The sequence below is a fragment of the Denticeps clupeoides genome, chromosome 13, assembly GCF_900700375.1.
Source record: "Denticeps clupeoides chromosome 13, fDenClu1.1, whole genome shotgun sequence".
NCBI classification, from domain to species: domain Eukaryota; kingdom Metazoa; phylum Chordata; class Actinopteri; order Clupeiformes; family Denticipitidae; genus Denticeps; species Denticeps clupeoides.
Genome location: NC_041719.1, coordinates 12,077,442 through 12,091,925, shown reverse-complemented (window position 1 = coordinate 12,091,925; position 14,484 = coordinate 12,077,442). Strand labels below are relative to the sequence as shown.

At 41.9% G+C, this 14,484-nt stretch overlaps 1 protein-coding gene across 10 annotated transcripts in view; it reads right to left on the bottom strand.

Moving 5' to 3' along the window:
* Positions 1-11,568, bottom strand: part of myo9b (myosin IXB) — a 32,218-nt gene extending 20,650 nt beyond the window's left edge. For all 10 annotated transcript variants that reach the window (XM_029000333.1, XM_029000337.1, XM_029000335.1 and 7 more), the window contains exons 1-2: positions 11,202-11,568; positions 6,132-7,037 (exon numbers count right to left, since the gene is read on the bottom strand). In XM_029000333.1, coding sequence (XP_028856166.1) covers positions 6,132-6,968 — 837 coding nt within the window. In that variant the 5' untranslated portion in view covers positions 6,969-7,037; positions 11,202-11,568. The remainder of the gene's footprint in view (positions 1-6,131; positions 7,038-11,201) is intronic.
* Positions 11,569-14,484: the final 2,916 nt, after the last annotated feature.

Genomic DNA, 14,484 nt, shown 5'->3' with positions numbered 1-14,484 from the left:
TCCAAAAGAGAACCACAATTCACACTTCCTTTTTTGTCTCTAAAACTGCATTCTGATCTGGTTGATCAGAAAGTGTGACGAATTCATGTTGGTTCAGCTAATGGCACTTGACCTTCCTTTGTAATGAGCATACAAAACAATGGTATTTATGTCAAAGGATGCATGAAAACATTAGCTACACTACACTATACATAGAAAATGTATTTTGTTTTTGAAAAGGCAGGGCTTTTCTAACACAGAATACAACACCTAAGAATAACACCACCAAAGGGTGGAATTGGTTGGTAAGACACTCGCCTATGAACCAGAAAACCCAGGTTCAAATCGCACACACTACCACAGTGTCCCTGTGCATGACACTTAAGCCTGAGTGCAACATAGCAATACATACAAACCCAAATCCAAAAACTTGACCCTGTATAAAATCAAAATAATTGATTCAAATGAGAATACACACATGTTCTCCATTTCAACAATTGATATGTACCATTGCAAGACAATTTCCACAATTGAGATGTATACTTCACCAAAATGCTCTTTTGATCTCGTTACTGTTTGTTGTAAATAGACCACATTGTATTGTTAATAAAATCCTAACTTTTTTGGAACTGGGGGTTGTGGTCTCATATTACAGATTTTCTATTCTATTTCATGCTACTGCCAATTCAGTAGTGCTGAATGCACTACTACTCTAAATTAAGAGTGCGTGAGAGTGTTCACATGACTAACCATCAATTTGGTCAACAGCTTCTCCTTTATGTCTACAGCCGTGATCAACAAGCTTAACCACCAGATCCTCTGAATATGAACACTGTTAATGAAGTCATTATTCAGAATCTGTCCTGTGCAGAGAGCTGAGTTATCCCAGTGCCTGGAGTGACACTGATACAGAGCACACAATGTCATGTGATGCAACTCTGATCATTTTCCAAAAAGGTTATTTTGGCTGAACTGAGGTCACTGAACCAAAATTTTTTTAAATGAAGATAATGTGGTTCAACTATCAACAGAAAAAAAAACCCCACATTAATCCTTAACCATAAAAATGACTTTCTAAAATAAAAGGGTTCCAGTTCTCTTAAGAATATATTACTTTTTGTTAGGACAATATCCATTACAATGTTCTTACAAGCAGGAGAACATAATCCAATGATCCTGGTGAGGTCATGTTTTGAAATTGAGTACTCGGTTCCAGAAATCAACTTCAGAACCATTTCAGTGATATTGTTTTACCAAACATAGGGTGCAATGCAGAAACAGACCAAGAGATCAACAATCGTATGAAAATAGCCACTAGTTCTGTAGACTTCCTGAGGAACAATATGCTTTGAGTTAACACCCTATACACAGACCGGCTGCTGGCGAAACTGGGCTCCACTGTTACCACTTCCTGCTGGAGAACACACTTCCACCTGACTGAGCGATCAGACCCAGAGGAAACAACTGTCCCTGAAAGAAACCGTGGCAAAGACCCTGACTGCACCGATGGCTCATCATGAGGGACACAGGGCACATGGAAAACCAGGCCTCCGGGAGGGGCACGGCACTGCGTACGGGCGGTGGGTGGGTGGGGGCAGGAGGAGGAGTCATGAAGCCCCTGTGCCGTAGCCCCCACTGTGTTACCGGATATAGAGTGACCTAATGCCTTCGTGGTTATGACATGTTTCCCCCTCAGCAAAAAGTGAGGAAAGCCTGTCTGTGATTAACATACGAGTCACTGGTAAATGTTGCTCAGCTACTTCATTCTGCTGACGTGGGAAACGTCTTTGTCATACGAACTGCCTGTGTGAATCATTACGTATGTAATCTATGCAAATTAGAACAGACACTTTGACAGCAATTCCATGTAAATGTGGAGTGACAGCCCACAACAAGCCTCAGAATAGAATTTTGTGATTTTGTAGAGAAGATGCTTCACTGTTCATACGAAGATCATTACACAGTGGCCAATTCTTGAATTAATAGAACTGTCTGGTTCTAGAATGAACAAATGAAGAACCCTAGGCAAGATTATAGGTGGTGCACACTTGCGTCGGAGTAGAAATACTCGGAAGAAACAAAATAAGACAAAGTTATTTAAATATGAACTTGAGCTTGCTGAAAGCTAATTAGCTCTCAGGTTTTGATGAACGGTATGAGTGACATAGCACCATAGATTTATATAATCATTGAGTGACAGTGAGTGAGTAGTCAAGCAATAAAGTAATAGAACTCTGCGGGATTTCCCCCAAAATACCTTGAACCCTATTATTTCCCTGACACGAAAAAACACTCAGACAAATAAAATGGAATCCCTTGTGAAATGCAGAATTATTTGCATTTCTGGTCACTGCAGCTCACTATACAAGTAACTGGTTCAGGCGCAACTTCACGCACACATACACTAACGCAATGTAAACGCGAGGTCCGCTGTGGCAAAGAGGCTGTCAGTGTCAAATCCGTACCACTAGCCCGATCAGTTCCTCCCAAGCTAGGCAAACAGCACAAATTATTAAACTGGTTTTCATAGGGTCCTGACTATTTGCAAAAAGAATGTGGAAAAGAGCAACAAAAAAAGAATGAATAGAACAAGCTATTTGCTATTAATTACCTACTGAAATACATGCCTATGATCACTGAAAAATGTTAGAACTCTTCTGAACTATCTGACAGTGGAAAGAAGTTAGAGCAAGAGCATTGGTCAACATTTCCTTTTAACTGAAAAACATGAAGAAGAACACGAAGAACCTGTTTGTCAAAAGGTCAAGAGAACTTTCAAAAATAATTTCACTTCTGTTTGTATTACGCCACAGTTTGATGCAGGCAAAGAAATCATAGACAGCTTCTTCGTGCATAATGCCAAGTTAATAAATCCCCAACAATTGAGCAAAGCACAGAAATACACTCAAAGACACCAGGACTATGCCTGAAAGTGAATTTAGTGCAAAACGAGATTTATAAAAAAGACAATACTAATAAAAGACAATGGAAATTCCCCCTTTCCATGGTGATGCCTCAGACTAACTTAGTTTTTGGTACCAGGCCATTAATAAACATGAGAGGGTCTCTCTTTTTGAAACCTGACTAAGGTAACACTCAAACGTAGTAGTTGAAGAGGAGGCTCACACTGCACTATGCTGATCCCGAACTAGAACACAGCCAAGAAAATGAAAATAACTTTAAAAAGCCTGCTCACTAGTAGTGTAGTAGTAATTTGTAATATCATTCTCAGTGAAATAACTTCATTATGTCAGGCAGTGCAAAACACAAAACATCCAGCCGGGTCTTTACACTAGGTTCCACAATTAATCGCATTCTAAGGTGATCGTCTGCGATATTTACATTTGAATAAGGGCTCTGCTCCATATCCAATCAAGCACTCTCAGCCAATAGGCAACCACCAGAGGATGAACGAACGTTTAATAAAAATGTGATTTACCTATAATGAATAATCATGATTACAATATTGATTAAAATGATCATGATTATCATTTTGGCCATAATCGTGGAGCCCTACTTCACCCTGTCCGACAACCTTACGTAGTTTATTTTTATTGGAGAGTATCCAGGAGGTACATGCACATTACAATGCTTTCACCCCTCTGATGAACGGCAGTCTTTTCCAGAAGCAGCATGTGGATGCAGCAATCCCACCACTAATAAGTGAACACTTAAATAGTTTACATTGTTTGGAAAATGAACAGTTCTATTCATAGCTGCAGCAAAATGTATTAAAATACGTTTGTACGTTTCTTATCTTTATTGATAGCCACATCATTTAAATAACCGAATGCTAGTCTACTACCAAAAAGAGTCATGATTTGCAGCCTAAAAGGCATAATCCAAAAGGCCAGGCAATCCATAAAACTAAAATAAGGAATGCCTGATAGAATATCAATGGACACAATCAAGCAGATGAAATGTACATAAGCCATAACCAGAGAGACCCGTTTCTAAATGCTATGGAGACAGAGTAGGCAGTGAACAGCAAAAATACATAATGAAAACCATGGCTATGGTAAACATCACATTAATGTCCAATATGAGGAACTTGGACTTTGTTAGGACATCCAGTGCCTGAAAGGATCCAATGGAAAAGAGGCACTGGTTACTTCACAGGGCAGTTTCACAGCCCATTTCGTAGACCACAAGCCTGGGGAAGAAGGGCAGTCTGTAATAAAGCCTGTGCACAAGCCTGCCAAGGCACAATGACTTCACTGTAACCACGACCAAAGCATCAAGGCTCTGCATCTTTCATCTAATTTTCCTGCAACCATCAACCAAGGAAACCATGCAAACAAAATTACAGCAAATATGGCTGTGCACAGCACAAACTAATCTAGACTCTAACAGAGAACAAGTGATTACACAGTCATTTTAAACATTTAAAAGTTGACTGCTTTATTAATTACACCTCCAATTTTAGTGCAGGTCATTCATTATATGAAAAGAGCAAACAATCTAAAAAAAAAAAAAAAAAGAATAGGGTCTCATTAATATTATTCAGTAAATATATTTCTAAAAAGAATATTTTCAAGAAATTCAGTTATTTGTAATACAGGATTAGTGCCAAGATAATCATTCAGCATGTCGCAGTACAATAAGTGAACATAATTAATATAATAAACATTACGCTAACCTGGTAGCTAATGTAGACTATGATAATTCCTGCTTCATTAATTTGGCGCATCAACAATACACAAATAGCATATTCTCGTACTCCTGCAGGCTCAATGCAAACGTTAAACGGGGGTCGGGGAGCATAATGCTGCATTCTCTGCATATTACTGGAATCACAAGACAAGATTAGGTTATTACTTATTTTTAGCCAAATCGCCATAAAAATCTTTTTAAACAGATTAACCCCAGGGCCAAACCAAGCTGCATGTATAAAGGAAAAGAGGTTCTGAGCAACAACCCAGCTGCACACCACACTCCAGCCATAACAAACAGATGCTAGATGTCAAGTCAACTTTCTCTCTAGAGCACTTTAACAGCAGTTCCACTGCAGGCATAAAATGACAAACAGATATACATAAGAAGAACACAGTAAAATACATGGTAGAAGCAAAAAATAGGGATAAATAAATAAATAAAATACGTAAATAAAAAAATGGGGGTGGGGCTGAAGAAAATAACGTAAAAGTAAACTAATAGGATTAAACTAATAGGATTAATATTTAAAAGTTAGGGAGGGCTGAAGAGAACAATATTAAATGTCTGGGAAGGCTAGAGTACAGATGAGTTTCAAGCCTGGATTTAAAAGCAGAGGTTGTAGGGGCAAATTTAGGGGCAAAATTTGACTTAAGTCAAGTGGTAGCTGGTTCCACAGGCTCTGTCACTGTCAGGCTTGACAGCTGTATGGGAGCAGTGACACTTACCAGTTTGTAGGTCATGAACAGAATTGTGGAACACATGACCAGCTGCAAATGACTTTGAACATAAGTCTAACAAATCTTTAAATCAATAGCAATTATTCATTACCAAATGGAAATAAATGTATCTTACTGTAACTTCTGTAATTCATAGTTCTTAAGATTATTACAGTCATAAAAGATATCAAGACTTCTGTGGTGTTTGACAAGTGAAAGAGACTCATTATTGTACTGAAGTCCTTCATGCACTCCTTTGTCCAAGAGGTCACCCTCTGGACCCAATGAAAAGCTTCACTATTTAAAGAGTGTTGTTTACCATTTCATGTCATTCTGTGTTAGATGTGCAGCACACTGCAATAATCGTGGCTTGGATTTGGTTTTGAGTTGACCAAATTTAAAATATGTAATCTTGTTTAAAGGCAAAGGAACCCTACGCATCTCTTACACACAGACCATAGTTTGTCTGAGCTCTGCCCATCTTCATCGATGGTAACTTAAGCACGTTGTAAGTCGCTCTGGATAAGGGCGTCTGCCAAATGCCGTAAATGTAAATGTAATGTAATGTTCCAAGTTTGCCTGTTGTGTAATCACTTAATGTTTATAAAATCAAATTGACATTTTTGATTCTGAATAGCAAACTGCATCTAGGTGCACTTTTTTTTTTTTTTTTTTTTGGTCTAGCACCCCTTTTACTTTAAAAGTTTAAATCGTAAACACAACATCGCTGGGGAAAAAAATTAAACCACTTCAACACAAACACACAACCAAAAATCTTACCTCAAGTACAGGCCCCGCCCCCAGGATGGTCCTCTCCACTCCGCTGGCATAACCTTTCTGACTGAGTGCAGTCAGGCAATGGATGAGGAAGTTTGTGCTTTGAGTTTTCCCAGAACCACTCTCTCCAGAAATAACAATGCACTGGTTCACGTGCTTGCGCAGCATAGTGTAATACGCCACGTCTGCTATGGCAAATATGTGCGGTTCCAGCTTTCCCAGCTGGTGGTTTTCGTACATCTTGACATACTTGGGGTTGTAGATGGGCAGGAACTTGAATGGATTGATCGCAATGAGGATGCTCCCGGCATAAGTGTAAATCTTCTTTTTGTGGAAGCGGATGCGTAAATTATCCAAGATGGTATCCTCCTTGAGCTCAGGGAGATTGCAGAGGTCATCGAAATCCTCCTGGCGAGGGGGCAGGAAACCTCGAGCAACGAGCTGCTTGGCCTCCTGCTCCTTGCTGAGGCCAGACAGATGCACATACCGAATGGTTCCATCATGGTTCCTCTCCTGCAGAAGGAAGTAGAAGCCCTCGCGCTGAGGGTGCCTTTCTTGCGCTTTCCGCGGCCAAAGCAGGACCCTGTGGACTGGGAGGTCATTGGCCTCCAAAACCCACTCCTCACCCCCAGACTCCTTCACCTCGGCCAGAACGTAGCGCTTGGAGGAGTCGAGGCCCAGTTCAGCAGCTACATCCTGGATGACACTGGCTGCTGACGCCTCCTTAGAAACCTTGAGAGAGCAGCATGCCTCTTTGCGCTGTGCAAGTCGAGGATAGATCTGAAGCTCGTAGGCTCTTCCATCTTGGCTAGCTGCCCCATCGCCATCTGAGACATTCATTCTGACAGCGGACGACTGGCTCCAGCATTACGTTTTGCCTTCAAACTCACCATCTAGCATATCTAGCATCTAGAGAGGAGAGAAAAAACGTGAAATGTTTTACAAAATTTATCAAGCACACAATCTTCATGAACATATCCATTTTCTATCAGTCAATTCTATTCTTAGAACCCTCATGAACTGTAAACTGTTGATGATCTTGGACAAGTGCTCAAAAATGTGACCTCAAAAGCAACCCGAAGAGTTGGCTTACAATCAAGTCTCTGAGTGAAAAGACAAGACACAACATGCTCAAAAGTGAAACTGTCAATTCATGATACAGATACAGAAATGATACAGAGAAGGTTCTTCTGCCACAGTAAATGTTATCTCTTGTGATCACGGTTAATGCAGAAACTTAGAACAAAGAAAAAAAAAAAAAAAAACCCCGTGCAATACACAAACACATCAAAAGTCACTAGATTCATTATTATTATATTTCCTATAAAATTTATTAAGCTGCACAACTACATATTTTACCTTCTGGGTTCACACAGAGCCTCTGACAGTATTCTGTGACAAAGTCTTATCAGATCTTCACAGAACATGCAATGCCCTCTTCTAACTGGTTATAGCCTTTTTAATCATTACTGACTTCAACCAAACACATCCTGTAGCTGAACAGTATCCGCTTGCTGCATTCTCTGGTGATTTCTTTCAGTTGTACGCTAGTAAACAAATAAAGTGACTGTGGTCCTACATTAGGGACCCTATATTGCAAACATAGTCAAAGTTAACATAGCAAATAATTGACAAAATGAACAGTAATGGAATAAAATCTGACAAAACATTACTACAAGTGACATTCACGGAATATACACTGTACTGTCTGACAAGCATGGTTGCCGTAGTGACAACATCGTACTGCTGTTGGCACTGAAGGAAATAAGTTGATGCAGTCATCTATGTGTGTGCATGACTAGCACGGCAAAAGGTGTGAGACAACGATGAGCCAGCACTGCATGACAGAGCCTAGAGAAATACTACTACTGTCCCATCATCATGAACACAGCATAACATCAACCATACACAAAGCATCCTTTTATACTTCCCTCATCCTGTAGCACTCGGTACAACATTCAAGAACGGCCAAAAGACCTGTTGCTTAAAAACACGTCTCCGCTACAGCCACAAGGACTCAATAAACATTCTTGGAGTAATTTACACAGCAGGCCAGTAATCCAGCAGGGCTCCACGTCTGCCTCCCCACCATCACGCACAAAGTCGGCCTGCAGTAACTTTGCCCAGATGCCAAATTTCACTGCATCGGTGAGTGTCAGAGGAATGACAGACGCCAGCTTGTCACAAGATAAACGACATTTGAGGCTCTTCCATCCAATCGTCTAACTGCTGTGTTAACATTGGGAAAATCTGAACTGCATCCTGCCAGAAAAAAGGCATGTGGTTCATATGCAAATTGCATGCAAATGTTCCAATCTCCGGGATATTTCCTCAATTGAAAAACATACGCACACATACTCATTTTGGTGAAATACATTCCTCATCAACTGAAACCCAAAACTTCCTCCATCTGCAAAAAAAATAAAAAGGGAGGCGATCGAGAGGGGGAAGGAAAGAAAAAAAAATAAAACTATGATACACGGCACAGGCAATGGGGTGGTAAGACATAGATAGATGGTTCATGTGTGAACATAATTATATTACATTATATATGGCTTGTGTGTATACAGATAAAAAAAAAAAAAAAAAACAGAATTAAAAAAAAAAACAGAATTAAAAAAAATTACAAAAAAATAATAATCTGTTGCCGGTGTTGTCATGTTTTAATAGCCAGCATTCAGAATTTTATTGCACCAATCAGAAAATCACAAGACCCTTTCTAGACATAGCAGCTGTATGCACAAATCTAGAGGGGGTGAATGAAGGAAGTTAAGGCGAGGAGTCAGACAGAAGGGACATTGTGCTGGATCGCTCATGTAGGTCATTCAGAAAACACTCGCAACACATAAGGCCATTATGTGACCAGCGCAGCCACTCAAAGACACTTCCAAGCTTAGATTCACCTTCCTTCTAGACAGACAGTAGTAGTCACTGGTGTCTAAGAACACATCTGTAGTGTCATATACTGAACTAACACAGAGTCTCAGGTCAAGGCTGGTCGTTACGTTGCCTCCAGTGCTTTCATTCTGCGTGACGAAGCTTAACAAAGGCCAAAAGAAATTTTTCAGAGCAGACGCAGCCACATCCTAACATCACATCAAGCACACCTTGTTAACAAACACTGGCAAAAAAAAGGTTCGTTTGTTAAATAGTGGTATTGGGGAGAGGAGGAACTAGCGAGGCGTGCTGTACTTTCTTGCCTTAACTGGTACCATTAAAAAGTGGATAGATTTGGCACTTTTTCACATGACGCCATTATTCCCACTCACTGTTGAGGCTGGAATACAACACGACAGCAACAGCATGAACTCTTAGCACGCGGACACAGTGAATGTGGCTTGATTTTTAAAGCTTGGTACTACTCACACTGAAAGGACCCTGATGACAAATTATTCATCAGACTCATGAACACACCCAGCTATATACAAAAAAAGATATCACACCACTTAAGAAATATTTGTGTGTGTTTTATTGCACTGTTGTAAAATCCCACTGGAAATGAGTAGAAAGCTCAGCCGCTCGGACCACAAAGGACCGAGGGAGTGTTTCACCTCGACCCCGGGCAAACGCAAAGTCGCCATGTCCACACTCCAGCAGTCAGACAGAGAATGTGACTTCCTGCATGAAATCACAGGCCAGAATGTCAGCGAGAGGGCGGAGAACCAACTCGTTCCGACCCCGGATCCTACTGGCTCAACTCACTGATGTATGGGGCTACCATGGATGAGCGGGAAGAAGTGAACGAAACTTTAAGCGCGGTGCAACTCTGAGGGTTTTAGGCTACACAAAGAGAAAACAGGGCCAATTAAACAAAAAGCCTCAATTTTCAAAATGGTGGAGCCCAAAGCAGTAATTATGGCTATTTATAAAAAAACTACCATAGTCTGCCCAAAAGGGGAGGGAGGAGCCACTAGTCTGCCTGAAGGCAGCTACGTAAGGAAACTTTATAGAGATTAAAACTCCCCAAAAGCCCATGCTTTTCGTTGATGCCCAAAGAAAAGACCTTGTTTCAGCGCTGTTCTTGCCTACATCAGTAAAAACTGTAGATAGCACAACACACACACACACTGCATTTTACAAATGATGTTGACGTGTCCCAGAGACGAGACAATGTTACTGTTCAGGTTCAGCCAGATACAGGAGCTGCTTTCAACTGTACAATTTCCCACCCGATCGATCGATCTAAGGTGCCACAGGCGTTACGTCGATGCCAGTCAGACAGCTTTCTACAAGCCACCAGAAAGGAGCTCTTCTCTTCACCCACATTTTCGATCTGCTCTCTGCCACTCGTAGCCATGACGGAGTATAATGGGAGTTCTATACCATATGGTGCCTGGGCTACCAAAAAAAAAAAATGCTTCTCCATTGTGTTAATACGCTTAACAATCCGGCCATCTGCTTTTCATAGCGAAAACACTGAACAGGAACAATTTTATCAGTCCTAAAGCATCGCGGACAATAAATCTGAGGCAGAACGACAACATGTGGCCAACAGGCCAATGCCGTCCGGGGAAATTACCGGGTTGTCCAACAAAACCAGTTTTCTACATAATTTCGGATCACCCGGATTCGATCGTGACGCGGTTTTATTTTTTTCCAGGGCCTCACGTGAACTCCACAAAACAACAAAGGGACTCCGCCGAGTCCGACTGGCAGCACCCTCCGAGGCGCATTTATTCCACCAGCGGTGGCCAGCCGTGCAGCGTGACAGCCATTGCGGCGACGTTACAAAAGCTCCGCGGCCTCGATCGCCGGCTGCTAATAGAACATGCGTGACGCCCTTTGCAGAAGCCCGCATCCTCCTTACGAACAGTTCACGGCTGAGACTAGCTGGATAATCACGTCATAGCAAAAAAAAAAAAAAAAAAAAAAAACTCGGAAAGACAGCGTGTAAATCGAGCAGCGACGGAAGTAAATGTTAATTGCGGGAGAAGGGGTATGGTTAGCAGGGAGAAGTTTGTTTGACACTGTCCCGAAGTTGGGTGTCGCTTTTATTGACTCAATCAAGTTCATTAAGCCGAAGGATCGCTGAAGCCCCGGCGTCATACGTGAAGGCGAAAACCGCGAACTTACCCCGTAAGAACCGGCTTGGCGGCGTGAATCGGCACGAAAACGGGGATTCCGCGTAGTGTCCCGACTGGAAAATCGAGCTTCCCTCAGAAATCGGACGTGAAACAAGGGACTTTTTTTGAGAAGCTGTGGTGGCTACGCTGACTAGGAGCGGAAAAAAAACTCTTCCTCAGTAAAGCCGAGCGTACGAAACTTTGAAGAAAGGAAAAAAAAAACTTTTTTATCTGAAAGGAATTAGACTAAAGTCGCCGGGCTTGGTTGTAGAAGTTCCAATCGAAGAAAAGAGGCACATCGCGGTGGCGGCGCGGCCACTTCCTTCTCTCCCGAAGCGGGCCGAGCCGCGATCCGCGCGGCGAGAGGGGGAACAGCTGAAAAGGCGCCGCAGCCGGTTTGAATTCGCCGCCCCGCGTCGTGTGGCGACACCTGCAGGACGGAGGGGGACCTGCAACAAACACGATCAGATTCATTTGAAGGCTCGTCATTAGACACTAAATAAAACGGCATTAAAAAAACAAAGTGACTTGGGATTGGGTGAATGCATGAAAGCACCTCAAATTAAGAAAGTGGAATTAAGAATTATTTGTTGTAAAGAGACATTTATACTGATGCCGTTTATCAGACGGCCCTCAGGGTTAAGTGTCTTGCACAACATTACCTGTGACTTCTGATTCATGGACAAGTAAATGTCTAAAAATGTGAAAAATGTCTATGTTCACATTCTCTCAGCTCATTGCTTTTGCCATTGTGAAGTATGCTGCTCAAATAATAAAGGGAACACAAAAATAAGACATCCTAGATCTGAATGCATGAAATATTCATATTAAATACTTTGCATAGTTGAATCTGCACACAAAAATTTTCAGTGGAAGTCAAATTTATCAACCTATGGAGGTCTAGATTTGGAGTCAAACTCAAAGTTAAAGTGGAAAATCACACTGCAGGCTGATCCAACTTTGATGTAACATCCTTAAAACAAGTCAAATGCCAGTAAGACCTCCCTACAATGCCTGGGAAAGCTCCTGATGGTGGATGGTCTCTAGAGGGATCTCATCCCAGACCTGGACTAAAGTATCCGCCAACTCCTGGACAGTCAGTGAAGCAAGACATGATGTCCCAGATGTGCTCAATTGGATTCAGGTCTGGGGAACGGGTGGGCCAGTCCATAGCATCAGAGCCTTTGTCTTGCAGGGACTGCTGACACACTCCAGCCACATGAGGTCTAGCATTGTCTTGCATTAGGAGGAACCCAGGGCCAACCACACCAGCATATGGTCTCACAAGGGGTCTGAGGATCTAATCTCGGTACCTAATGGCAGTCAGGCAGTACCTCTGGTGAGCACGTGGAGGGTTGTGTGGCCTCCCAAAGAAATTCCAGTTCACACCAGTAGTGACCCACTGCCAAACCGGTCATAATGGAGGATGTTGCAGGCAGCAGAATATTCTCCACAGCATCTCCAGACTCTGTCACGTCTGTCACAATACAAACTGTGCTCATTGTGAAATTGCTTTCATCTTATTTTCTTATCTTTATTTATATTTATACTCATAAATGTCTCTCTGTGCACTTGTATGTCTACATACATTGTATGTACATTGAATGTCTTTCCCTCTGTGCAATTTCCTTCGGGATTAATAAAGTTTTCTGATTCTGATTCTTCTGTTGTTGCCCTCCTATGAACTCCTCCACATCTCCTGATGTATGGGCCTGTCTCCTGGTAGCACCTCCATGCTCTGGACACTACGCTGACAGACACAGCAATCCTTCTTACCACAGCTTGCATTGATGTGCCATCCTGGATGAGCTGCAATACCTGTGCCACTTGGTGGAGTTACACTTTGTTGTTTAAGTTCCCTTTTTTAGCAGTGTTTATTTCAGCGGTTTCCTTCAGATCCTGAAGGTGGCAGTAGCTCCATGACTTGTTCAGCACATACATGTCTTAATGTTTTTGCTTTTTTTTCCACCAGTAGATGTCATTATTCATTAAAAATACTTCCTACTCAAGACAAGCGATTACATAGACAGTAATATAAAACAAAGCCATAATGTTATGTGCTTACAGCCATGACTCTAGTAGGCCCATGCTGTCTCATGCCCAAACATTGTTGGATTCAGATAAATTCACAGATGGGTTGTACAAATGGTTCGTTTAGTCTGATGCCCTTCAACATGAATGCAAAACATCATTGTCTAAAAAATGCAGTCGTGAGCAACGACCTGAGCAAAATGCAGTTTGTTAGTTTAATTAATTGGGGTATATAATTATCCTTACACCTCCAAGTTCTTACACCTGAAGTTCTGTGGTTTCCTCCCACTGCCCACAAACATGCACACTTAGGAGTGAGTGTGTGCCCTGTGGTGGGCTGGTGCCCCTGAGTCCCTGCCCTGTGCCCAGTGTCCCAGGATGGGCGCCAGCATCCATGACCTCCATAACAGGACAAAGCAGTACTGAGTAAGAGAACTTTCCATTATGAGGCTGATGGTACTAACATTGTACCTAGTCAGTCACAACTGTGAGAAGAGATTCACTCTTAACCACAACAGTCCTACTTCCATTCAATTCATCAGAAAATTTAAATCTCAAAATCTCAAATCTCTTATTTTTTCCATTACAACATGGCTAACATACAAAATGGTGTTTGTAGCAGTTAAGGGTGTTGCCCACAGGATGTGGTGCTTACAATAGTTTTTTTTAAGATATTAAACTTGATGTAGCTATGCATTGGCAAAAAGGCATTGAGATGCAAAAGACATTGTGAAATGAAAGTGAAGTGATTGTGAAACATAGCACAGCACACGGTGACACAACAAAATGTGTCCTCTGCATTTAACCCATCACCCTGAGTGAGCAGTGGGCAGCCATGACAGGTGCCCGGGGAGCAGTGTGTGGGGACGGTACTTTGCTCACTGGCACCTCAGTGGCCCCTTGGTGGTTTGGGGCTTGAACCAGCAACCTTCTGATTATGGTTCCGTTTTCTTACACGCTAGGCCACCACTGCTAACTATACACTTTACGGATAAGAATTTGAACCTAGGATCTCTTGATCAGCAGTCAAATGCTCTACCTCTGAGCTATACCCCGCCCCGGTGACTGTGGTAGCATTGCAAGCTCCAACAACTGGAACATTTAGTTTTTTATGTTGTGTATTTCTTTTCTTGTTTTTGCTAAACGCAAAGCGTATAAGGTCAAGTGCCAAATCCAAAAAGGACCACCAATATTTAATTTTCATCTGGGAGCTTGGTCTTGTGCAATCAACTTTTCAGTCAGTAAAGTTTGTTTTATGCTTT